At 44.7% G+C, this 24,660-nt stretch overlaps 1 protein-coding gene across 1 annotated transcript in view; it reads right to left on the bottom strand.

Moving 5' to 3' along the window:
• The window catches only part of MCUB (mitochondrial calcium uniporter dominant negative subunit beta), an 85,862-nt gene that overhangs the window by 15,652 nt on the left and 45,550 nt on the right, over positions 1-24,660 (bottom strand). Inside the window, exons 3-4 of the mRNA XM_046656714.1 lie at positions 4,876-4,951; positions 3,946-4,116 (exon numbers count right to left, since the gene is read on the bottom strand). Of these exons, the coding sequence (XP_046512670.1) occupies positions 3,946-4,116; positions 4,876-4,951 (247 nt within the window). The remainder of the gene's footprint in view (positions 1-3,945; positions 4,117-4,875; positions 4,952-24,660) is intronic.

Genomic DNA, 24,660 nt, shown 5'->3' with positions numbered 1-24,660 from the left:
CATGTCCTTGCTTTAGAACAGTAATAACCATTTTCCAACACAGAAAAAGACTTACTAACCCAAGTCTTGAGCACAGTACAGTCATGCGCCACTTAACAAGGAGGATACTGCGTGCTGATACATGTGTTGTTAGGCGATGTCATTGCTGCGTGAACACAAATCTAGGTGGAACAGCCTACTACACAGCCAGGCTATACAGTACTAATCTTATGGGACCACCATCGTATGTGCAGTCCGTTATTGACCGAAATGCTCTTATGCGGCGCTTGACTATAGTCGACGTTTGCCTTCTGTGGGGCTCCCCAATACCCAATACCATTCCCATTGGGAGGAACGCTCCCCTGCTGCTCTACCTTCCATTACACTGGACCAAGCAGAGCAGGCAGGTGCTCCCTCTCTCGCCCTCTGTCGGCTGGGCTGGGATCCAGACTGACGTCCCTGCCGAGACTACATCTGCAGAGAGTCATGCAAAGACTGGCAGGGGGGACCTCTTCACAGCACTGCCAGATCAGTGGAGGCATGGGGTCGGGGTGGGGGTGTCGGCAGCAGAGCCCAGAAGGCCGTTCGTGGGCTGGCCTGGTCTTTGCTCCTGCCCTCCCTCGGGTCCTGCCCTGTTCTGAGCGTGGGTTGTGTTACTTTCAATCTCAGAGCCTGCTGACACATTCCTCTGTTCAGCCAGGGTCCGTTTCTGCTGCTTACAGCCAAGCCTCTGCCACATGTGTATAGGCACACAGGTCATAACATTTTTAAAAACCTGCCTTTCTCTTATTTTTAATGACTACAGGGAATTGATTTGCATTAGTTAACAACTTGGTAGCAAAAACAGTGAAAACCACCAGGAGCCGGGCTCCCTCCCTTTCCAGCTTGGGAAGGAGGAAAAGAGGCAAAATTCGAGAGGGTGGGATGGCAAGGAGGGTGCGGACACAATGAAGCCTGAGGAGTAAATCTGCTTTTGTGGGGCTCACTTTTGGGGGTGGAGAGAGGTAGGAGAGAGTCTAATAGTAATCTCAACTATCCTAGGACATTTCAGGAAAAAATCTTTTGGAGAATTTTAACCTCAGTGTCCTTTGCACAGCTTCTCATTTGGCCTAGTTTTCGCTGTTATATTTTTGAAGTAAATTTTAATGGAACCCAGGTGCTAAGAAGGCAAACTCACTGAACAATAAGCCCAACCTGGCGCTGGGTCGGGGTTTCTCGTTCTATCGATTCTCCTTCAGAGCAGCCACGTGTAATTACGTGACACCAAGTGCAGGGTGTGCATTTTCCCTCGGCCTGGCATTTGCTTGGTTACATCTGACCAGAACTATTTCCACTACATTAATATTTGTGACGACAGGAACACTGCTAGTAAAACAGGACGACACTGGCTGCTGCCTCCTGCCTGGCTCTCTCTAGTTCTGTTCCAGGAGGCAGCAAGCCAAGTCTGCACCTGGCTCTGTTCCTAAAACTTGGCTGTTTGGGTTCCTGCTCATCAGTGGGTGTGAGACCATTTTCCCAGGAACTGCCAAATAATACAACCCACACTACAGGCAAAACTGTGACAAGCTTAGAACACTCTTTTCAAGCCCAAATTAAATGCAGGCAAATTCCACCCACAGAGCCTCTTTCTAAAGAGATCAGCAACACACCAATTGTTTTATCTGACTTTGCAAGTGTCATTTAAAAATTTACATTTAAATGACTTCAAACCAGCTCCTTAAAATATTAATGTGAAAAGATGCCAGCTGAGCGTGACTTCCTGGTTGAACACCGTGTGATCCTTTACACTAACACAGGATCAGCAGAAGACGCCCTGAAACACTACCAGGAGCCAGCGACACGGTGGCAAGTTTTCCACCTATTCTTGGGCAAGTATTGATTTCAACCGCAATAAAGTGTTTCACTCAGTCCAAAGAGCTCCTATTCTCTAAGATTTCTCATCTTTTTCTCTATGCTTTAAGTTCCAAAGCTACTCGAATAGCTTTTAGAAATAAGCAGGGTCAATGTCAATCATTGTGATGTGGATTAAGGCCGCCCCAGCTAGAGAAGCCCAAAGTGACCTGGCCTACATGCCAAACTATATGACCCGGTGGATTTTTTTTTATGGTATGAATTAGGGCTGCCCCAGGGAGAGAAGCCCAGGGCATCCTCACCTACATGCCAATCTATATGGCCAGATTCGTATCTGAAAGTTATATGACCGTGCAATAACCAGACCCCATCTGCACTGAAATCATTTAATGACTTTTTACATCATCTTTTCTTTTTCCAGTAAAAATAAGTCACGTACCCATGCCTTATAAAATTAGCCCTAACCCTCAACTCAGGGCAGCAGCAGGAGCTCTGACTGCCCATGGGTCCTGTCCCCATGCAGCAGAAGCTCTGACTGCCCATGGGTCCTGTCCCCATGCTATCCCACACTATTCTCTAAATAAAAAGAGCACTACTGCCAGATCTTGAGAGTCCAAGAAATCTTTCTTTCGACTCCTCGGCTCACCGACCCCGCATCAATTGTGTTAACCTCTCTTACTTCATTCATTTCACAGACGCTTACTGAGTACTCACCCCCAGGCATGCACTGTGCCCGGTGCCCTCCTGAGCTCCGGGTTTGCATCTGAGCTCTCAGAAGCTCAGGAAGGCAGGCCCTGGGCCTGTGGGGAAGGCCATGGGTGTGGAGGGCTCCCGTGATTGGGGGCAATGTCTGCCTGGTTCAGGCATGAGGGATTAGGCCATTGTGGCCATAGGACTATAAAACCTTACACTCTGATCCTGGTTTTATGAGGAAGAAAGCTCCCTTTCCAGTTAAATCCAAAATCCTTACAATAACCTACAAGAAGGCTTTCCCCAACCTGCCCCTCCCCTCCTTCACCAGCTGCCTCCTCGGCAGCTGCGGTGCAGCTGGCTCCCACCTGGGGCCTCTGCCTGCAGACTCCTCTCCATCCACAAAGCTCCGGCAAGTCTCCCGTCTCCCCTCAGATGGGACCCTCATGAGCTCCGCCCCTCAGCACACCCACTCCCACCTCCCCGCTCTGCTGCACGCTTCTCCCCAACACCTGCTACCTAACACGAGATACACTTTAGTTCTCCTCTTGTTTCTTTCTCCTCTTAAAATGTGGGCTCCACGACGGCAGGAGTTCTGTCCTCCTGTTCTCCACTCTCCCTCCAGCAGCTAGAGCAGGGCCTGGCGTAGGTTAGTGCTCAGTAAACATCTGCTGAGTAAATAAATTCTTTAATCTCCATTTTTCCAACTTCTCTATCCCTTAATTGGTTCTGAACATGGACAGGGAAGAAGAATGTTTACTTCCTTTTCAAAATGGCAACAGTAATCACTAACTTTTAAATGTTTATTCTAAACATGTGACACTACAATAAAATGACAGTGCAGACTGACTCATTTGTCTCTGTTTGTAGACTCCGTCTGCTGGGCGGCGGGAAACAATTCTTTATTTTAGGGGCAGGAGGTCTAAGACCATTTCAGACCACAAAGATATAAAAGCTACATCCTAAATTTAAAGTGTCTAAATGATTAACCACTTCTGCTGGTATTAAAAAATATATACATATTCTTCCTGAGAACTAATTCTACCAAAAAACATACTGGGCTGTAATTGCTTTATAACAAAGATCAATGAACTATGCATGTGTATTATTTATTCCTTGGCTATTTGGCTATTTTAATCATTGAAACTGCATTTCGTTTTCTAATTTTTCAAATTTTGCTGAAAACTGCACGCTAATGACTATGTTAAAATTTTCTCAGAGAAAAAATTTTGGGGGTAAGTAACTGAAACTCGCATTAAACTCATTTCATTAACTTCTTCCTCAATAAAGTGAGTGCTCTTATATTACTAATGTATAAGAAGAACTCAGCAGAAGCCAAGGGTAGAAGAATCAAGTTCTTTCTAGCAAAGTGAAAAACCGAAAGTTCAGAAGAGAAAAAGACGAGTTGAAAGCCTCTATTCATACCTGCTGTGAGGACGGCGGTGCTCTTGACCCCCTTATCTTCATCTCGTAGGTCCTGAAGGAACGAGCCGACCGTTGACAACATGGGCTTCACTACAAATTGACATCGCTCTTTTCTGGACGGCAGAGTAAGGGTTATCAACGGAAGGCCATGTCTATAGTTAATTGTTATTTCTGTTAAGGAAAAAGATGATAATACAGGAATGGATAAAATTCAGGGTTTTGTTTGTTTGTTTGTTTTGAGGAAGATTAGCCCTGAGCTAACTGCTACTGATCCTCCTCATTTGCTGAGGAAGACTGGCCCTGAGCTAACATCCGTGCCCATCTTCCTCTACTTTATATGTGGGACGCCTACCACAGCATGGCTCGCCAAGTCATGCCATGTCCACGCCCGGGATCTGAACTGGTGAACCCCGGGCCGCCAAGAAGCGGAACGTGTACACTTAACCACTGCACCACTGGGCTGGCCCCTAAAATTCAGTTTTTAAAAAAATAACTTTAAAGTACAAAAAAGGCATGCTGAGACATGGAACTCCTAAGTCTCTGAATTCCTGTAAGCATTTGTATTGCTCCTAGAGTGCCTTCATTATGCTCCAGTTTACATATTCCACAGCATTTTCCTACAGCAGGGCCGTGAGTTATTACAGCTACCTGCTCAGAGTCCTCCTAGGGAAACAGGTAGGTTCTTGAGGGCAGAAACTGCTTCCAGTTCCTCCGTAACTGCTCTGCTGGCTGCGGTGGGAGTTTGCCAAAAGACATCAGAGATGTTATGGGGGCAGAAAAAGGAGGAACTGAACTCAGCCAGGTGTAGGGTGGGATGGGGTGGGGGGAATGCAAGAATAGTCTGTTTTGCTCAGAACTCACACTTCTCACTTTACTTGGGAGAATGGGAATAAGTTAGCATAGAGTCCAAGAAGCGCTGAGACAGCTTACCATCAGGTGGCGCCACTGTACTACTGAGGCGTGGTTGATGGTCTTTCAGAGTTCCACACAGCTTCACACACAAGCCCTGTAAGAAAAAAGGTGATTTTTTATTTTAGAAAAAGTAGGAAAGTTGAAATAAGTGTCCTTCTTAGAGATTCCTTTTAACCTTGTATGAAAAGCATGATGGCACTGCAGCTTCCCACACATCCCTGGGCAAGCCCTCAGAGAAGCCCACTAAACCCTGTTGGCCACACACCTGCGGCCAGGACAGCATGCCACAGTGGTGACACTGGACCGGAGTCTCACACTGGCATCTGAGAACTCCTGAAAATGCTAGAGTCCTATGAGAATTTTTTAATTTGGTTTTTCCTTTTAGGTGATAATCTAAAATAAATGGATACAAGCATATTATAGATATTTGCTCCTCAAAGTATGGTCTCCAGACCAGAAGCATCAGCATCCCCTTGGAGCTGATTAGAAATGCAGACTCACACGCCCAGCCCAGACTCCCGGAATTATCTGCACTTTCACAAGATCCCCAGCTGATTCTCATGCACATTAGACTCTGATAAACACTGCTCTAGGTCTGAGTGGTCTAATATGGTAGCCAAACATGGCAATTTATTTATTCAAACAATTTATTTAAACTAAAAAAACAGTTTACCCATTTATTCCACCTACCCCTGCCTTGACAACCACCAATCTGTTCTCTGTATCTATGAGCTTGGTTTTTTGTTTTTAGATTCCACATATAAGACAGATCATATGGTCTTTGTCTTTTTCTGTCTGACTTATTTCACTTAACCTAAGGCCCTCAAGGTCCATCTATGTTGTCATAAATGGCAAGATTCCATTCTTTTATGGCTGAATAACATTCCATTGTATACATACACCACAATTTCTTTATCCATTCATCCATCAATGGACACTCAGGTTGTTTCCATATCTTGGCTATTGTGAATAAAGCTGCAGTGAACATGGGGTGCAGATGTCTTTTCCAGTTAGGGTTTTCGTTTTCTTCAGATAAATACCCAGAAGTGGAATTGCTGGATCATATAATGGTTCTATTTTTAAGTTTTTGAGGAACCTCCATACTGTTTTCCATAGTTGCTACACCAATTTACATTCCTACCAACAGTGCACAAGGGTTCCCTTTTCTCCACATCCTCTCCAACACTTGTTATTTCTTGTCTTTTTGATAATAACCATTCCAACAGGTGTGAGGTGATGTCTCATTGTGGTTTTGATTTGCATTTCTCTAGTGACTAATGATGTGAGCATCTTTCCATGTACCTGTGGCCATCTGTATGCCTTCTTTGGAACAAATGTCTATTCAGATTTTCTGCTCATTTTTTAATCAGATTGTTTGGTTTTTGCTGTTGGGTTGTATGGGCTCTTTATATATTTTGGATATTAGTCCTTATCAGACACATGATTTGCAAATATTTTCTCTCATTCAGTGGGTTGCTGAATGGTTTCCTTTGGCATTCAGAAGCTTTTTAGTATGTTATAACCTCACTTATTATTTTTGTTTTTGTTGCCTTTGCTTTTGGTGTCAGATTCAAAAAATTATCACCAAGACCTATGTCAAGGAGCTTACCACCTATGTTTTCTTCTAGGACATTTATGGTTTCAGGTCTTATGTTCAAGTCTTTATTTTGAGTTAATTTTTGTGTATGGTGTTAAGATAGTGGTCCAGTTTCATTCTTTTGCATGTGGCTGTCCAGTTTTCCCAACACCATTTATTGAAGAGACTGTCCTTTCCCCATTGTATATTCTTGGTTCCTTTGTTGTAAATTAATTGACCATATATGTGTGGGTTTATTTCTGGGCTCCCTATCCTGGTCCATTGATTTCTGCATCTGTTTTTATGCCAATATCATACTGTCTTAATTACTATAGATTTGTGATATAGTTTGAAATCAGGGAGCATGATGACTCCAGTTTGTCCTTCTTTCTCAAGATTGCTTTGGGATCCAGCGTCAAGATGGCAATGTAGGCAGACTCTGAGCTCACCTCCTCCCACAGACAAAACAAATTTACAACTATTCTTGGAACAATTACCCCTGTGAGAGAGAACTGAAAACTGGATGAAAAGAACCCCCACAACAAAGGACAGTGCTGACTGAGGTGGAAGAGGCAGAAATTCCTTTTTGGAGAGGAAAAAGCCATAGCTTAGCTGTGGTGCTTCAGTTGGGAGCAATCTTAAGGTATGCAGCCTTCCCTGAAAGAGGGGGGAATCTGAGCCAGAGAGCTTTGCCACAATAAGCAGCTGTTGGACTCGGCACAACCAAGACAAGTGTCATACTATTTGCCTTTGCTGGCTAGTAACAACAACAATATCCCCAGAAAAGCTATCAGACATAAGGGAACAAAAAGGCTGCTTTTAAAGGCCCACGCACAAATTTACCCATTTCGGAAAGCAACCTAAAATCACCAGAAAGAAAGGCGCACAATCCTTTGGTGAAAAGAGACTCACTTGACAGGCTCTGGGCACATCTCGGTGAGAGGTGAGACCTCCCCAGGCTGGGACCACCTCCCCAGGGACTGAGACATTGGTGGTAGCCATTATTGTGACCTAGTTCAGGTGTGCTGAGACAGATGCTGGCAGATGTCATTGGAGTTCTTCCCATGGCCTCTTAGTGCAAGGGTCTGCCCCACCCACTAGAGCACTGATTTAATCCAGCTCAGCCAGTACAGACAGCCTGCCCTAGGGACTGGCCCCATCCAACAGCAAGCCCTCGGGCAACTTGTGGGCCCACACAGGAGGGTGCCTAGAGCTTCTGCAGCCAGGTGAATGGGTCCACCTCTGTGGGGCAGGGCATGAATGAGGGGTGGGCCTGCATTGGCAGACTGTGTGGGACCTCCACAGTGGGGCAACTAGATCTGCTTTGGTGGGTCAGGGCAGGAGCACAGGGCAGGACTGTGTTGACATGGTGTGTGGCCCTGAGGGCAGTGGGGCTTGTCAGCTGCAGCACACTTGTGCTTCTCAAACAGCCACATAGGGGATTGGCCCCACCTTCCAAAGCCTGAAACAACTGGGTGCTCTCATGCCTGGGGCCAGCCCCACTCAGCTGCAATCCTGAGAGAGCTGACAACAGCCTTGCAGGCCAGAGACCTACAGCAATTCTGAGTCCCTGAGCCTGGCAACCAGCCATGCTGGGAGCCTACTCACTTAACAGGAAAACTGCAACAAGAAGGTGCCTTTAGACCTTGCAGCCAACTGTGCTGGGTCTCCCCACACCCAATAAAGTGACTGAAAGGACCACATAAGCCACACACAGCTGAGCACAACAACCAGCAAGCCAGAGGGACAGCCTAGCCTCCCTGGGCACCTGCAGCAAGAGCAACACTGCCACAAGAGGAGGACAAATGTAGCCCACACAGGGGACACTCCTGGAACATTTGGAACGGGTGACAAGGGGGAAGCACATGCTGGGCCACATAAGGCATCTCTTACATAAGGTCATCTCTCCAAGATTAGGAGACATAGCTGACCCATGTCATACATAGATAAGCACAGAGAAAGAGGCAAAATGAGGAGACAAAGAAGCATATTCCAAATAAGGGAACAGGACAAATCCTCAGAAAAAGAACTAAATGAAACAGAAATAAACAATCTACCTGACAAAGAGTTCAAACTGAGAGTCATAAGGATGCTCACTGATCTTGGGAGAAGACTGCATGAACTCAGTGAGAACTTCAACAAAGAACTGGAAAATATACAAAAGAACCAATCAGAGCTGAACAATACAATACTGGAAATTAAAAACTCACTATAAGGACTCAATAGCAGGCTAGATGATACAGAAGAACGGAGCAGTGAGCTGGATGAAAGACTAGAGGAAAGCACCCAGGCTGAACAGATAAAAGAAAAAAGAATGAAAAGGAACGAGAACAGTCTACGGGATCTCTGGGACGACATCAAGCGTGTTAATATCCATGTTATAGGTGTCCCAGAAGGAGAAGAGACACAAAGGGGCAGAGGATCTACTTGAAGAAATAATAGCTGAAAATCTTCTTAACCTAAGGAAGGAAACAGACGTCCAAGTACAGGAAGCACAGAGAGCACCAAACAAGATGAATCCAAAGAGGCCCACACCAAGACACATTATAATTAAAATGTCAAGAATAAAAGATAGAGAATCCTAAAGGCTGCAAGAGAAAGGCAACAAGTGACATACAAAGGAAACCCCATAAGGCTATCAGCTGACTTCTCAGCCGAAACCTTACAGGCTAGAAGAGAGTGGCATGACATATTTAAAGTGCTGAAAGGAAAAAACTACAGCCAAGAATACTTTACCCAGCAAGGTTAGCATTCAGAATGGAAGGAGAGATAAAGAGCTTCCCAGACAAGCAAAAGCTAATGGAATTTATCATCAAGAAACCAGCCTTACAAGAAATGCTAAAGGGACTCACATAAGTGAAAAACAAAAGACCACAAACAGGAATAAGAAAATTATTTTTTTAAAAACCCAATAAAATCACTAGTAAAGGCAAACATACAGTAAAGGTATCAGATTAACCACCTATGAAGCTAATGTGAGGTCAAAAGACAAAAGTACTAAAATTATCTATTTCCAGGATAAGAGGTTTACAGATACACATACACAAAAAAGAGGTTAGATAGGATAGTGAAAACATAAAATGTGGGAGGAGGGGAGTAAAGGAGTAGAGCTTTTAGCAAGACATCAAACTTGAGAGACCATCAACTTAATATAGATCGCCATATATGTAGGTTATCATATATGAACCTCATGATAACCACAAACCAGAAACCTATAATAAACATGAAAAAATTAAGAGAAAGGAACCCAAACATAATACTAAAGAAAGCCATCAACAAGGGAAGGGAGCAAGAGAAGAAGAAAGGAACAGAGAAGAACTGCTAAAACACCCAGAAAAAAAGTAACAAAATGGCAATAAGTACTTATCTATCAATAGTTACTTTAAATGTCAATGGACTAAATGCTCCAATCAAAAGGCACAGGGCAGCCGATCGAATGAAAAAACAAGACCCATATATATGCTGCATACAAGAGACATACTTCAGACCTAAAGACACTCACAAACTGAAAGTGAAGGGAGGAAAAAAGATACTCCATGAAAATGGCAATGAAAAGAAAGCTTTCCCATTTAGGGAAAGCAAAAATAAGAGAGTCATCAAAACTGACTGTAGGGGCCGGCCCCGGGGCCGAGTGGTAAAGTTCACGTGCTCCGCTTCAGTGGCCCAGGGTTTCGCTGGTTCGGACGGATCCTGGGCTGACATGGCACCACTCATCAGGCCACGTTGAGGCGACATCCCACGTGCCACAACTAGAAGGACCCACAACTAAAATACGCAACTATGTACTGGGGGGATTTGAGGAGAAAAAAAGGAGGAAAAAAAAAAAGATTGGCAACACTTGTTAGCTCAGGTGCCAATCTCTGGGAAAAAAAACTGAGTGTAACATAAATTATATTTAGGGTCTACAAAGAGACAAAAGGGAGAACTGACTTCCAGGAAATGAAAAAGAAATTGTGATACTAAAACTAGTAGAAATAAAACAAAAATTAGTTACTATAATCAACTAATTAGGCTTCCTGGAAATGAAGAATATCTATGTAGATGTAAAAAACCCAGCTTAAGGGACTAGATAAATTCTAGTCTGGATGAAGTGAACAGAAAAGAAAACTAACGAATTAGACAAGATTTCACCCAGGTACAGCACAGAAAAATACAGAAACTTTAATACAAAAAGCAATTAATTTTCATACATTGCTGGCAAGATTGTAAAATGGTGCAACCAATCTGGAAAATGTCTTCCATGTGACCCGGCAATGCCACCCCGTCATCTACCTTGCAGAAATGAAAACTCACGTTCACACCCCTGTACAAATGCTTCCTCGTTCCTCCCACTACAGTGCGTCCTCCCGGGGAGGGGCAGGGGCTTGGGCTGGCCCACTGCTGTATCCCCAGCATCTGACACACAGTGCATATATGTTACATGAATGTATGAATATCTTCAAGGTGCTAAGGGAAAATAACTACCAACCTAGCACGGTATACTCAGGAAAATTACTTTATGCTGAAGGAAATGAAGAGATTTTCAGACACACAGAGATCATAGTTTCTTTCCCACAGCTGTTTGCTAGGGAACTTCTTCAGGAAGAAGGGAACTAAGGCCAGAAGGAAGCAGAATACAGGAGAACACTGTTAGGGACTGAAGTGTGCCCCCCTAAGCTTATATGTTGACGTCCTAACCCTCAGAACCTCAGAATTTAAAGAGGTAAATTAAGCTAAAATGAGGTCACGAGCGTGGGCCCTAATCCAATATGACTGTTATCCTTCTAAGAGGGGACCCGGACGCAGACACGTGCATGCACAGAGAAAAGGCCGTGTGAGGACACAGTGAGGAGACGCCACCTACAGGCCAAGGAGAGAGGCCACGGAAGACACCAACCCTGCTGACAGCTTTTCCTCGGCTGCTGGCTTCCAGAACTGGGAGAAAGTAAATCTGCTGCTTCAGCTGCCCAGTCTGTGGTAGTCTGCGATGGCAGCCCTCGGAAACTGATACCAACACCAGAGCTGTAAAATATCCTGGTAAATAAACTACTTATTGTAAGAAATTTTAAACCATTTTTTTCTGTTACAATGAGTAGAAAAATGCTCAACAAGCTTTGGTATGCTATATTCAGTGCTTCTCGGAACAAGCAGAGATCCTTGTCACGTTGAGGAGGAGGGCAAAGACAATGAAAGACTTGAGACTCTGCTAGAAAAGCTATAAAAGTTATAGTTAAGTTTGTGTGTACGTTACACACTTAAAGGAAACCACTCAACCTACGGTTTCTACAGTGGTAGAAGAGAAAGAGAACAGAACAAACTTTTTCAAGGAAAGTAGGAAAAAAGAAGCAAAAAGCTCTATAGAAACAAGAAAACAAAACAAAACAAAAGATGAGAAGGGATGTAATAAACGTCATTGTGGAAACTTGGAAAATAGAGAAAACAAACATCCACAATCCCACCTGACTTCTTTCAGGCCAGCCTTTCTACAGAGCTATACAGTGGCCGCCCGTATCCGCGGGGGTAGGTTCCAAGACCCCCAGTGGATGCCTGAAACCACAGAGTACCGAACCCTATATACACTATGCTTTCTCCCATACATACATACCTGTGATAAAGTTTAATTTATAAGTTAGGCACAGTAAGAGATTAACAACAATAACTAATAGTAAAATAGAACAATTGTAACAACATACTGTAATAAAAGTTACCGCAGATCTTAGCAACCTCAGCGTACATTTCTTTTTCCTTATTAAATCGAGAACTTTCACCTTTTCACTTAAAGGAAGCACTTTACGGCTCTCTTTGGCATGTCTGAATGGCATGCCACCAACATCACCACTCTTGCACTTCGGGGCCATTACTAAGTAAAACAAGGGTTCCCTGAACATTAGAAGTGCAATACCGCGACAGTGGTAACCGCAAGATAACCGAGATGACTCTTAAGGGACTAAAGGTGGCAGATCCAGCGTGGATCCTCTGGACAAAGGATGAGTCACCTCTTGGGTGAGCAGGATGGTGCGAGATTTCATCACAATACTCAGAACGGCATGCCTTTTAAAACTTACGAATTGTTGATTTCTGGAATTCTCCATTTAATATTTTCAGACCACAGTTGACTGCCAGTAACTGAAACCTCGGAAACCAAAATCGTGGATAAGGGAGGACTAGTGTGTGCTCATAATCATATAGTCCATTGAAAGCTGATCATCAATGTTTTATAAGCATCTGTCTACCTCATTAAAAACTATTCATAAACAAAATAGCTTAAATAGCTCCCTAACACTTGTCGTATGGATATAACAGAATTTACTATTTACCTATTGTTGGACATTTCCATTTTATACACTATTTCTACACTTTTTTCCCTTGTCAGAAGGCATGCATGGTCATTTTAGAAAATCTATAAATCATGGACTCACAAAGAGAAGAAAATAAAAATCACCAATAATGCCATCATCCAGAATTACCACGGTTAACACTGATGTACACCTTCCCATTTATTGTCTACATATTGTATTCAATTTTTCCCCATTACAACTAAACTGTTTCTAGACATCTTTGCACATAAACCTTTGTTTGCATTTTTCTCCTTTAGGGTAGATGCAGAATGAGTAGATTATAAAGCAGTAATAGTTTCAGGATCCTGATAGTGGATTATCCAACTTCTTTGGGGGATAATTCTTTGCTTCATGTTGTTTCACTCGGTGCAACCCTAGATTAGAAGTAGTCTGAACCCAAAGAAGCAAGCCTTCATAAGGTTCAGAATTAAACAATAACCGACAAGTTGGGCCTCCCTGGAGCACTAAGCTTCCTGCTGGAGGCTCACCCCAGACAGGCTCACCAGACGTCTGCACTGGACAGACACACGTACCTCAAGCTCAATACCTCCTGACTTGAGCTCCTTCTTGTTCCTCCATAGACCTGATCCTCTCCTTTTTCCTCTTCTTGATGAATTCCCACCACCAACTACCAGTCATGAGAACTAGGGGCCAGAGAGTTATCCTAAACAACCAATATTCCATAAAATCAACTGGTAGACCAGTAGTTACAACTGAACTGTCACTAAGGCCTGCTGGATCGAATTCCTCTGGAGCTCTCAAATCCGTCCTCGCTCCTCCATCTCCACCTCCACTCCCCAGTTCATATCCTCACCATCTCACCCAGATCACTGGAGCAGCTTCCTAACTGGTTTCTCCCACCAATCCATTCCAGATCCATTCCAATCTTCTAAAGTCACACAGAGTCAAACTATTGCTAGATTTAAAAAACCTCTGTTTGCTCTTTACTGCAAAGAGGAACAATTCCAAAGGAAACTTCCCATGAGCTGATTCTTGTCCACTTCTCCAGCCTCATGTTATCATCACTGGCACCACCCACCTCCAACCCTCCATCTCAGGTATGCCGACGTATGGCACTTTCCTGAATACGGCACACCGGCACATGCTTCTGCGCCTGTGCACGTACTCCCACCCCCGCCTGGAAAGCCCTGCCTTTCCTACCTTGTGGGTACCCACCTTGTGTGGCCAACTCTTACTCTTTTTTTTTTTTTTTTTTTGAGGAAGATTAGCCCTGAGCTAACTACTGCCAGTCCTCCTCTTTTTGCTGAGGAAGCCTGGCCCTGAGCTAACAGCCGTGCCCATCTTCCTCTACTTTATACATGGGACGCCTACCACAGCATGGCATGCCAAGCGGTGCCATGTCCACACCCCGGATCCGAACTGGTGAACCCCAGGCGGCTGAGAAGCGGAGCGTGTGAACGTAACCACTGCGCCACCAGGCCAGCACCCAACTCTTACTCTTAACGCTCCCATCTCCCCAGCATAAAACTACAGAACTCTATCTGTCCTCACCATCTCTTCCTCCCCTCCTACTGCAATCAAGCAACCTGCCTCCTCACAGGCCAGCCCCTCCTCAGGCACTCTCCATCTTACATGGCACTCTCCATCTTACATACCTCAAGCTCTCTCAAAATCGTAACTCCCTCTCCCATCACTCCCTCTCCCGCTCTACAGTTCAACACAGCGGCAGGCAAATATGCTGCAATACCTCTCATCTGCAAAAAGTTCCACCCCCTCCATGAACCACATAGCCCTCCAGCTACTGTCCCATCCATATGCTCTTCTCACCCAAACCTGTCATTGTGTCTACACCGGCTTATCTGCAACTCCCAGTCACTCTCATGCTACCATCGGGCTTCCATCTCAGCCCCTCAACTCTCTAGCCAGACCTCTCCTGAGGCCCAGACCAGGACATCCACGTGCTTGACTAACATCTCCCCACACACAGTCACAGACATCTGAAACAGAATTTATCCAGAACAAAACTCTTGATTTTCTCCCGAAACCGCTTCCTCTGGTTGCATCTCCCCACTGCAATAATTGGCCCACCATCTCCCTAGCTGCTCAAGTCAAGCCCGGGAGACATTCTTAACCCCACCAATTCCATCAGCCCATCCATTCTACCTGCACTGTCTACCCTCTTCTCTCCACTTTTATTCTTCATGCTCTGGCCCTGGCCACCATTATTGATTGGACTGTTTCCAGACTCGCTCACCTGCTTCCACCCCTGCCCTGCTTGCCACCCTCCTCAAAGCAGCAGAAGTGATCCTCTCTAAAGGTAACTAGAATCACCCCATTCCTCTGTTTTCCCTTACACTTCAACAGAATAAAAGCTTATTGTGGCCAATGAGATGCTACATGATGTAGACACTGCTGGTCTCACCAATCTCATCCGATTCTCCTCTCTCCCTTGCTCACCTCACTCTGATCCCAACTGGTCATCCCTCAAGTCCTAGAACATGACAAGAGTTTCTCAGATCTTAGGGCATAGCACATGCTGTTCCCTGTCTAAAATGTGCTTCTCCCCCTCTTTATATAGCTAAATGTTTTACATGCAGTATCTTATTTAATATTATAGCAACCATATGAGGTACATACTATTATTTCCCATCTTCCTTTCCATTCAAATGTATTTCTTCATCACCAATCTAACAAAAAAATTAGCTCAGCACTGATATACCAGGAAGTAACTAGAGAACTGGAGTTGGTAAACAATGGCCAGCGTGCCCCTCACCCATTTTTTTTAGAATTTATTTATTTTATTTTGCTTAGGAAGATTGGCCCTGAGCTAACATCTGTTGCCAGTCTTCCTCTGTTTGTGTGTGGGCCGCCACCACAGATGGCCACTGACGAGAGTACAGGTCTGCGACCGGGATGCAAACTCAGGCGCCTGAAGCGGAAGGCACTGAACGTGACTGCTCGACCACTGGAGCCGCCCCTTCATAGACTTTAGTTTCAGATCAGTTTTACCACAGCAAAACTGAGTAGACAGTACAGAGAGTTCTCATAGACCCCTGCCCCTCCCCCAATATCAATATTCTGAACCAGATGGTACATTGGCTACAATCCATGATCCTACACTGACACATCATTAGCACCCAGAGTCCACAGCTGACATTAGGGTTCACTCTTGGTGTTGTACATCCTGTGATTTTGGACACATGTATAAGGACTTGTACCCACCGTTGTGGTATCATACAGAACAGTTTCACTGCCCTAAAAATCCACTGTGAGGGGCCGGCCCAGTGGCACAGCGGTTAAGTGCACACGTTCTGTTTCTCAGTGGCCTGGGGTTTGTAGGTTCAGATCCCGGGTGCGGACATGGCACCGCTTGGCACACCATGCTGTAGCAGGCGTCCCACATATAAAGTAGATGAAGATGTGCACGGATGTTAGCTCAGGACCAGTCTTCCTCAGCAAAAAAGAGGAGGATTGGCAGCAGTTAGCTCAGGGCTAATCTTCCAAAAAAAAAAAAAATCCACCATGCCCCACCTAATTCATCCCTCTCTCTCTTCTAGCCCCATAGTTTTTACTTTACTGTCTCCATAGTTTTGCCTTTTCTAGAATGTCATACACTTGGAATTATACAGTATGTGTAGCCTTTTCAGACTGGCTTCTTTCACTTAGTAATATGCATTTAAGGTTGTTCCATGTCTTTTCGTGGCTTAATAGCTCATTTCTTTTAATTTTTTTATTGAAATATATTGCACATATAACCTTGTGTAAATTCAAGGTGTACAACATGTTGATTTGACATATTTATATACTGTCATATGATTGCCATTGGAGCCGTAGCATGTCTAGCACATCACAGAATTATTTTTTGTGGTGGGAATAATTAAGACCGAGTCTCTTAGCAAGTTTGATTATTATAATACATCTTTGTTGTCTACACTGCTCATTTCTTTTTAGTGCTGAATGATATTCCACTGTCTGGATGTATGACAATTTATCTGTCCATTAACTTACTGAAGGAAATCTTGGATGCTTCCAAGTTTTGGCAATTATGAACAAAGCTGCTACAAACATCCACATGCAAGTTATTTCCCATATTTTACTTATTAGCCTACTGGAATACAGAGAGATTAGGTCATCTGTCTAAAGTCACACAGCTAATAAATGAGCACAGTCAAGCAGTTAGGAGTCCGCAGTCTTTAAGTTGCTTCCCTGTGCTGTCACCCTGTGGGAAAAGGATATGGGACTGCACCTGGCTCAGGTTATCACGTGCTGTGCCCACACCTGTGGGGAGCAGTGGGCTCTGTTTCCAGATGAAGAGTAAGGAAGGGGTCCTGGGAAGACAGAAACCGTAGCCGTGAATTCCAGCTCCACACTACTGAAACCCAGGAAAAGAAGGCTTCCCAGCACAAATGATCTGAACTAGAGAGGAAAACATTAGGTACTTCTATTACAAACAGATCTAAAGAAACTGCATGCACACAATGATGTTGAAACCAATTTATTGAGTGTAAATAATTTATTTTTGTCAATATACTCTAACATTTCAATATGTTTTGTAATAGACTAGAGCGAAACAAGTAAATTAGACTGGTATCTTCGCTCTGGGTTGCAATCCTTCATTATTTGCTCTCCAAAGCATTTCCTTGTTGAAGGAAAGAAGGAGAACAGGGAAAGAAGAGAGGAAGAATTAAAAAAAAGTACACACACACACACACACAAGAACATAATTTCCAGGGCCCTGCTGAGGTCAGTCCAGAGAATGAAGCAATGACTGGCTTAAATGCCAAGTGCTCAGGAGAGATATAATGGGGCCTGGCTGAGACACCACGCTCACCACGTGACAGTTACTGTTAGTTACTACCCACATGCTGTATGCATTACTTCTGCTTCTTTTCTGTTCCAATCACGTTGTGGATTAACTACTCTTCTTGGGTTCTCCAGATCAAAAAGAAAAATTTATTTGAGCCGTGATGATTCACGTAGTACCTGAGAGGGACTGAAATACTAATTAAGATAACTGCCTAGTGTGTGCTACAAAATGCAAGTTTTGTCCGGCTGCTTTATAATATAAATCTAGAGGCAAGTCAGAAGAGTTCAGCAAAAAAGAGCTAGTATATAGTAGTCTGATTTTTTTTTAATACAGAGAAGCAAAAAGAAATCATGAACGCTTGGAGCTCAGTGTGAGGCTCCACAAAAAATCACCATGCACCACAGGGTGGAAAACTAATGAAGCCGAGGACAAGCTTCAAAGCACAACAATTATCTAGCCAAGGAGTTTACCGGCTTGCCTCCCACATTCCTCAGAACTCCACAGCAGGTGGTACATGAACCATGGTTTAAAATGATTGAGCTTTATCTATTTCTGTGTGTGTGTGAGGAAGATTGGCCCTGAGCTAACATCTGTTGCCCATCTTCCTCCATTTTACGTGGGATGCCACCACCGCATGGCCTGAGGAGTGGTGCCAGGTCCGTGCCTGGGATCCAAACCCGCAAGCCCCAGGCTGCCGAAGTGGAGCACGTGAACCCAACCATTAAGGACATTGAAAATAATGTGGCTCAAGGTCTGAAAACAACTCCAAAAATGCAGTCATAATACTTTGTAAAGTCAATACAGTTACTACCTATTTCCCAAACTAAAGATTATTCAGATATGGATGGTTTAACATCTCTATAAATATATACATATTAGAATAAATATATATATCCACACACACATTTATTTAAATCAGTGCATATGTTTATATGCACACCTTTATGTGCTGCAGAAGTACCTGAAGGGCTTTGCGTGACAAAGGTGGTGGTTCCACACTGGGAAACAAATGGCATGTACAGATAAAGGGAACACATCTGGATTTCCTCAGCCAGCACATAATCCCAAGCTATTACACACTCAGTTGTGGTAGACGTGGAAGCTACTCCCCTGAGGAATGTAAGCTCTGCAGACGATCCCATCTCCCCGGAGATCTGGATGCCTGGGGAACTGATAAAGGACACTGCAGTATATAAAGTCATTTGGTCTACAACTAATTCAATTAACATCTCCAAGCACCTGCTATGTGCTGGGCGACCAGACTCTTTCAAACTTCTGCCTCCAATGCAGCCATCCTTCCCTGCTCTCTTCTTGTTACAGGGATGAAGTCTTTCTGGGTCCCCCTGAGGCTAACACACTTCCCCTGAGCTCGGGGCAGAGATCCCACTTTTCTGGACATCTTCTCCCTCAGATCTCTCCCATAAGCAGGAAGCATGCTCGAGCCTCTCCGAGTGCATTCTCGCCATCTCAACCCCTCTTACTTCCTAGCCAAGTGACTTGAAAGGGTTGGCCACATTTGCCATCTCTACTTCCTCAGCTTTCACTCATTCTTTACCTATTGCAACCAGGCTTCTGTCCCATCATTTCACTGAAATTACTCTCAGAAGGCCACTGCCCTCCTTGTCTCCACATCAAATGAAAACTTTTTAGTCAATGATTTCGCAGAGGCAATCGCCACTTTTGCTCACTCTCTCCTTGAAACATCCTCTTTCCTGGCTTCCATGGTAGCACATTCGCTAGGATCTCTGATCACACCTTCTCAGTCTCCTTTAGAGATTCCTCTTCTGCCGTCCTTTAAATGATGGTGTTTTCCAGAGTTCCACCTTAGACCACCCTCTCTCATCTCACTCTATGAATTCTCTCTGGGCAATCTCACCTGGTCACATGGCTTCAACTAGATCACTCTGCTGGTGACTCGAAGCTGTGCATACCTCCGATTCAGAGCCCGTCTTTGTGCATCTAATTTGTACAAACGTTGAAACCTTTCAGGATTTCTGCCCAGCTCAGACAATCTCCCATTTTCTAGAAACTGCCTCTAATTCCACCTAGAGTGTAGCAATGGTGGGTCCCCTCAAACCATGTCTGTATTACGTGACCTCCAATCCCCAAATTGTAACTGACTAGACATCTGCTCCAAGTTGGGCCAATCAGATTCCCATCCCAGGAATCTGAGACTCAATCTACGTTCAAACTAGAACTCTCATACACTGCTGATGAGTGTGCAAATTACTTTGAAACGGGGCGTATCTCCAAGTACACACACACTGAATGATCCAGAAATTTGACTCCTAGGTATAAACCAAGAGAAATAATTGCATATGTGCTCAAAAGACAGACATAAGAATATTCACAGAAGCTCTCTCTATAATAAGCACACACTAGAAACTACATAAATCTTCATCATCAATACAAGGAATAAACTGAGGTATATTTATCAGATGGAATATTATGGCAATGCAACAACATGGATGGATCTCACAAACATGTTAAGTATAAAAGGTACAAAAGACTATATGCTCTAAGATTCCATTTATATAAATTTCAAATGGTAAGTTAATCTATGGTAAAAGGTAAAAGTGAGTTACGGTGTCAGACGGCAGGGTGGTAGCTATAGTTCAGGGTTTCGACAGCTTCTAGGGCGCTGGTAATAGGCTGTTTCTTCTCTGGGTTCGAACATCATGGGTATGTTCACTTTGTGAAAATTCATTAAACTTATGGATGATGCACGTCCTATATGAAAGTTACTCTTCAAGATTCTCAGCTAATTCTGAACTGGATCCTTGAACTGAGGTTTGAATTCTCCTCCAGGAGAACTCTTTACAGTAAGAGGCTTAGGACAGGAGTAATGAGAGTGAGTATGAAAATGGAGAGAACAAATAAAGCATAATGAGCCCCAAGAAAGAAATAATTTAGGAAGGAAAACTGTACATGAAAGGTGCCTTTCAGACAAGATCATATACCAATTTTTGCTCCTAATTATAAGCCAAGTAAGCCAATTATTGTCCAGAATTATCTCAAAGGAAGACAACTGAGACTTTAGTGGTCTAGCCGGATGGTGCTAACAAAGTTGTCTTCCTTGCTTGATGGCTGGGAGTCCGAGATGATAGAAGGCTGAGAGCCACACGGGGCAGTGCAGTTGGCAAGCTGTCCAAGTCCTGCAAACCAATGCATAAAATGTTTTAAATTTATGCCGTTGCAGGCATGTTTAATGAAACGATTACAGTTTCTTCTAAAAAATTCCATATAAAATATTATCTACTCAAGTCAGTGCAAAACAAAAGACAACTGAAAGTGAGAATGATTTACGTTTTATTTTAAGGGATATTTCTTCACTTCTGTCATTTCTAATGTTATGAATTTATAATTATATGTTTCACCTTGGACTCCTTCCTAAAATACAACGTATGTACTTCTATCTTGTGTCTGCCCCTTACATCTCTAACCTCACACCTTACTGCCTACATCACAGCTTCACAGTCACTACTCTGGAGCCTCAGGGTCTGACGTTCACTTGGCCGGTGCACTCTGACACCTATCAAGATAGTGCTGATACAGAAATTGGCAACGGCAGAGACTCAAAGGGGATAAAAAATAGAAACCAGCTCCAAAAATCATCACTACGCAGTTACCACTGAAAATAACTATACAGCAGATCACATTTATGGCAAGATGCTCTTTTAGGTCTACTGATATCCAAAAATTTTTTTAAATCATTTATTTATTTTGCAGGGAAAGAATTCACCCTGAGCTAACATCTGTTGCCAATCTTCCTCTTTTTCCTTTCCCCCTCCCCAAAGCCCCAGTACATCGTTGTATATTCTAGTTGTAGGTCCTTCTAGTTCTTCTGTGTGAGCCACCACCACAGCACAGCCACTGACAGACGAGTGGTGTGGTTCTGCACCCAAGAACCAAGCCCAGGCTACTGAAGCAGAGCGCCCCGAACTTTAACCACTAGGGATCAGGGTTGGCTCTCTAATAAGTTTTATTTGTGGGGGAGGGGGAAGAAAGCAAAAAGGAAACTGATACAAAGATCTAATTAAACATAGAAAAAATTTTTTAAAGTTGATTCACTGAAACTGTAATATGCAAACCAATGACAACTAACTCAACACACAATGGCAGAGAAAGTAGGAGTCTAGGACCCTAGTGGGAGCCACAACAGGGACAGAACAACAATGTGCCTTCAAGGAGCCAGCCCTCTCCTGTGAAGACAACACCGCCTCAGATGGAAAAAAACTGCGTAATTGGTTGCTAAGGGGCAGGGGGCAAATTACATTTTTCCCCTCATAGATACAGAGAACAGATTGTTGCCAGAAGTGGGGGGCAATGGGTGAACAGAGTCAAAAGGTACAAACTTCCAGCTGTAAAATAAATAAGTCCTGGGGACAGCCTGGTGGCATAGTGGTTAAGTTTGTGTGCTCCACTTCAGTAGCCCAGGGTTTGCAAGTTTGGATCCCAGGCACGGACCTACACACAGCTCATCAAGCCATGCTGAGGAGGCATCCCACATACAAAAAAACAGAGGAAGATGGGCACAGATGTTAGCTCAGGGCCAATCTTCCTCACCAAAAAAAATAAATAAATAAATGTCAGTCCTGGGATGTAATGCACAGCATCATGGACTACAGTTAATAATATGGTATTGTATATTCGAAAGCTGCAAAGAGAGTAGATTTTCTCTTCCCCCTGTGGAAGATTAGCCCTGAACTAACAATTGTGCCAATCTTCCTCTACTTTATATGTGGGTTGCTGCCACAGTATGGCTGACAAGTGGAAGCGGAGTGCGCAAAACTTCACCACCACACCACAGGACTGGGTCCGCTAAGAGAGTAGATCTTAAAAACTCTCATCACAAGGAAAAAAATATGTAACTATGCATAGTGATGGATGTTAACTAGACTTGTGATCATTTCACAAAATAAACAAGTATTGAATCACTATGTTGTACACTTGAAACTAAGATGTTATATGTCAATTCTATCTCAAGAAAAAAAGAGAAAACTAATAAAGATATTTTAAAAAAGGAATTCAGCATGCCTGTATGTTTTACAGATGGAAGGAAGAGGTTTAAGTGGAATTTGGTTCAGAGGAACTCGGTTAAATGGATGACAGAGCATTTTTACTGTACATAATTCTATCTAACTTAATCATTTTAGAAGCTGCTGTTTATATGACACTTTGTTAATGATACATTATTTCATTAGTCGAATTTCTAAAGCACTGCATTTCCAAGATTCTCTACTTGGAAACACTATTAACTTAGTAAGCATCACTGAATACACTTAAAAGCAATGACATGTAAAAGTCTAGTGGCAGCCAGCTTCCCAAACGGTCCCCAACAATCTGAGCCTCTAGTATTCACACCCTGTGGAATGTCCTCCACACCGAATTAGGGCTGACCTGTGCGGCCAACACAAAACCGTAGAAGTTGATGGTGTGAGTAGGTCACAGAAGGCATGGTAGCTTCTGCTTGTCTCTGGGATCACTCTCTCTGGGGCAAGCCAGCAGCACATGAGGAGGATACTCAAGAAACCCAGTGGAGAGGCCCAGGCAAAAAGGAACAGAGGTCTCCAGCCAACACCTGGCCACGTGAGGCTGCCACACCGGCAGCTCTAGCAGCATCCCCGGCCTCAGAGAAGACATGGAGCTGGAAGCACCAGCCAGGCTGCTCCCCAATGCGCACCCCACAGGAACCACCAAAGTTAATAAATTATCATTGTTGTTTTAAGCCACTCGTTTTGGGGTGATTTGTTACGCAACAATCTATGATAAGTCTAAAATTCAGATTCTCGCTGTTTTAGATTAGACTTCTCTGGTTTAAAAAAATGAGAATTCAACAACAAAAAAACCAACAACCCAATTAAAAAATGAGCAAAGGATCTGAACAGAGATTTCCCAAATCAACTGTCCAGTAAAGAGCCTAGGCTGGGGGCTCGAAGTCAAGCTCTTCAACGTTCGCAGGAGGCCAGACTGGATTTCTGTTGAGGAGCCCAGGGAGGAAACGGGCCCTAAGTCTCCCCGAGACCCAGGGGACGCTCCTCCAGCAACAGGTCCCCAGCCGCCTCCCAGCGGTGTCGCCCGCGGGCTCCACGCCGCCGCCCACGGCCCGCGCCTCCAGCGCCCCCTCCGGGCCGCCAGCCGCCCCGCAGGCCCCGGCCTTCTGAACCTCCTTCCCTCCCCCTCAAAAGACCCCAGCTTAGCAGGAGAGCCGTTCTTCGCTCTCCCCGTCTCCTCCCAGCCCAGGAAGGGCACCACCGTCCACTCAGCCGCTCGAGTCAACACGCGCCCGGCTCTGCTTCCAGAGCCAACTGCAAACTGACGCGTCCCCTCCCCGCCGCCCTCCTCCGGCCGCCAGCAGCTCGCCCAGCCGCGGTGGGCCCCTCCTCCCTGGTCTCCTGAGCTGCCCCCGGCCCTGCCCTCTGCCATCCGGTGTCCACACAGCAGCCGAGCCATCTTCTGAAGGCCCCAATCAGATGCCGTCACCCCCAGAAGCCTCAGGAGCCCCCCACTGCACTCAGAATGAAGTTTCCATCCCCCGGTCCGGTCCGGCCTCTGCCTGCCCGAGTTCCTGCTGTTTCCTGCCCTTCCCTCTGTCCTCCACAGGCACCTGGCCTGCCCTCTGCCTTACACCCATCCACACCCCCTGCCCGGGGCTCGGCACCTGCCGCTGCCTCTGCCTGGAGCAGCTTCATCAAGTCTGCACCGCGGACTCCTCAGCGCCGCGCTGCCTCCTCCAGCGGGCCCTCCGCATCACCCGGGCCAGCGCAGCTCCTGCCACACGACTGCCCCACACCTCTCCCTGCTTCACTTCTTACTAGTTCTGATCTCCATCTACAGTTAAGGCAGCGCTCTGTGTTCACTTCTTTTTTTCTTTCTTTTGTAGAGATTGGCACCTCAGCTAACATCTTTTTTCCTTCTTCCTCTCCCTCTCCTCAGAGCCCCCCAGTACATAGTTGTGTACTCTAGCTGCAGGTCCTTCTAGCTGTGCTGTGTTCACTTCTTTACCAGCCTCTCCCCACTAAAGCTTCAAGAGGGCAGGGATCTTGACTCCTGTGTTCCCCGCCTCACCTCCAGCACCAGGGACCACGCCTGGCACACGGCAGACGCTCAGAAGCATCTGTTGAATGAGTGAGTGATTATAT

This window comes from Equus quagga, chromosome 3 (assembly GCF_021613505.1).
Source record: "Equus quagga isolate Etosha38 chromosome 3, UCLA_HA_Equagga_1.0, whole genome shotgun sequence".
NCBI lineage: Eukaryota > Metazoa > Chordata > Mammalia > Perissodactyla > Equidae > Equus > Equus quagga.
Note: the sequence above shows the minus strand (reverse complement) of the source record. Positions and strands in the feature narration are given on the sequence as shown.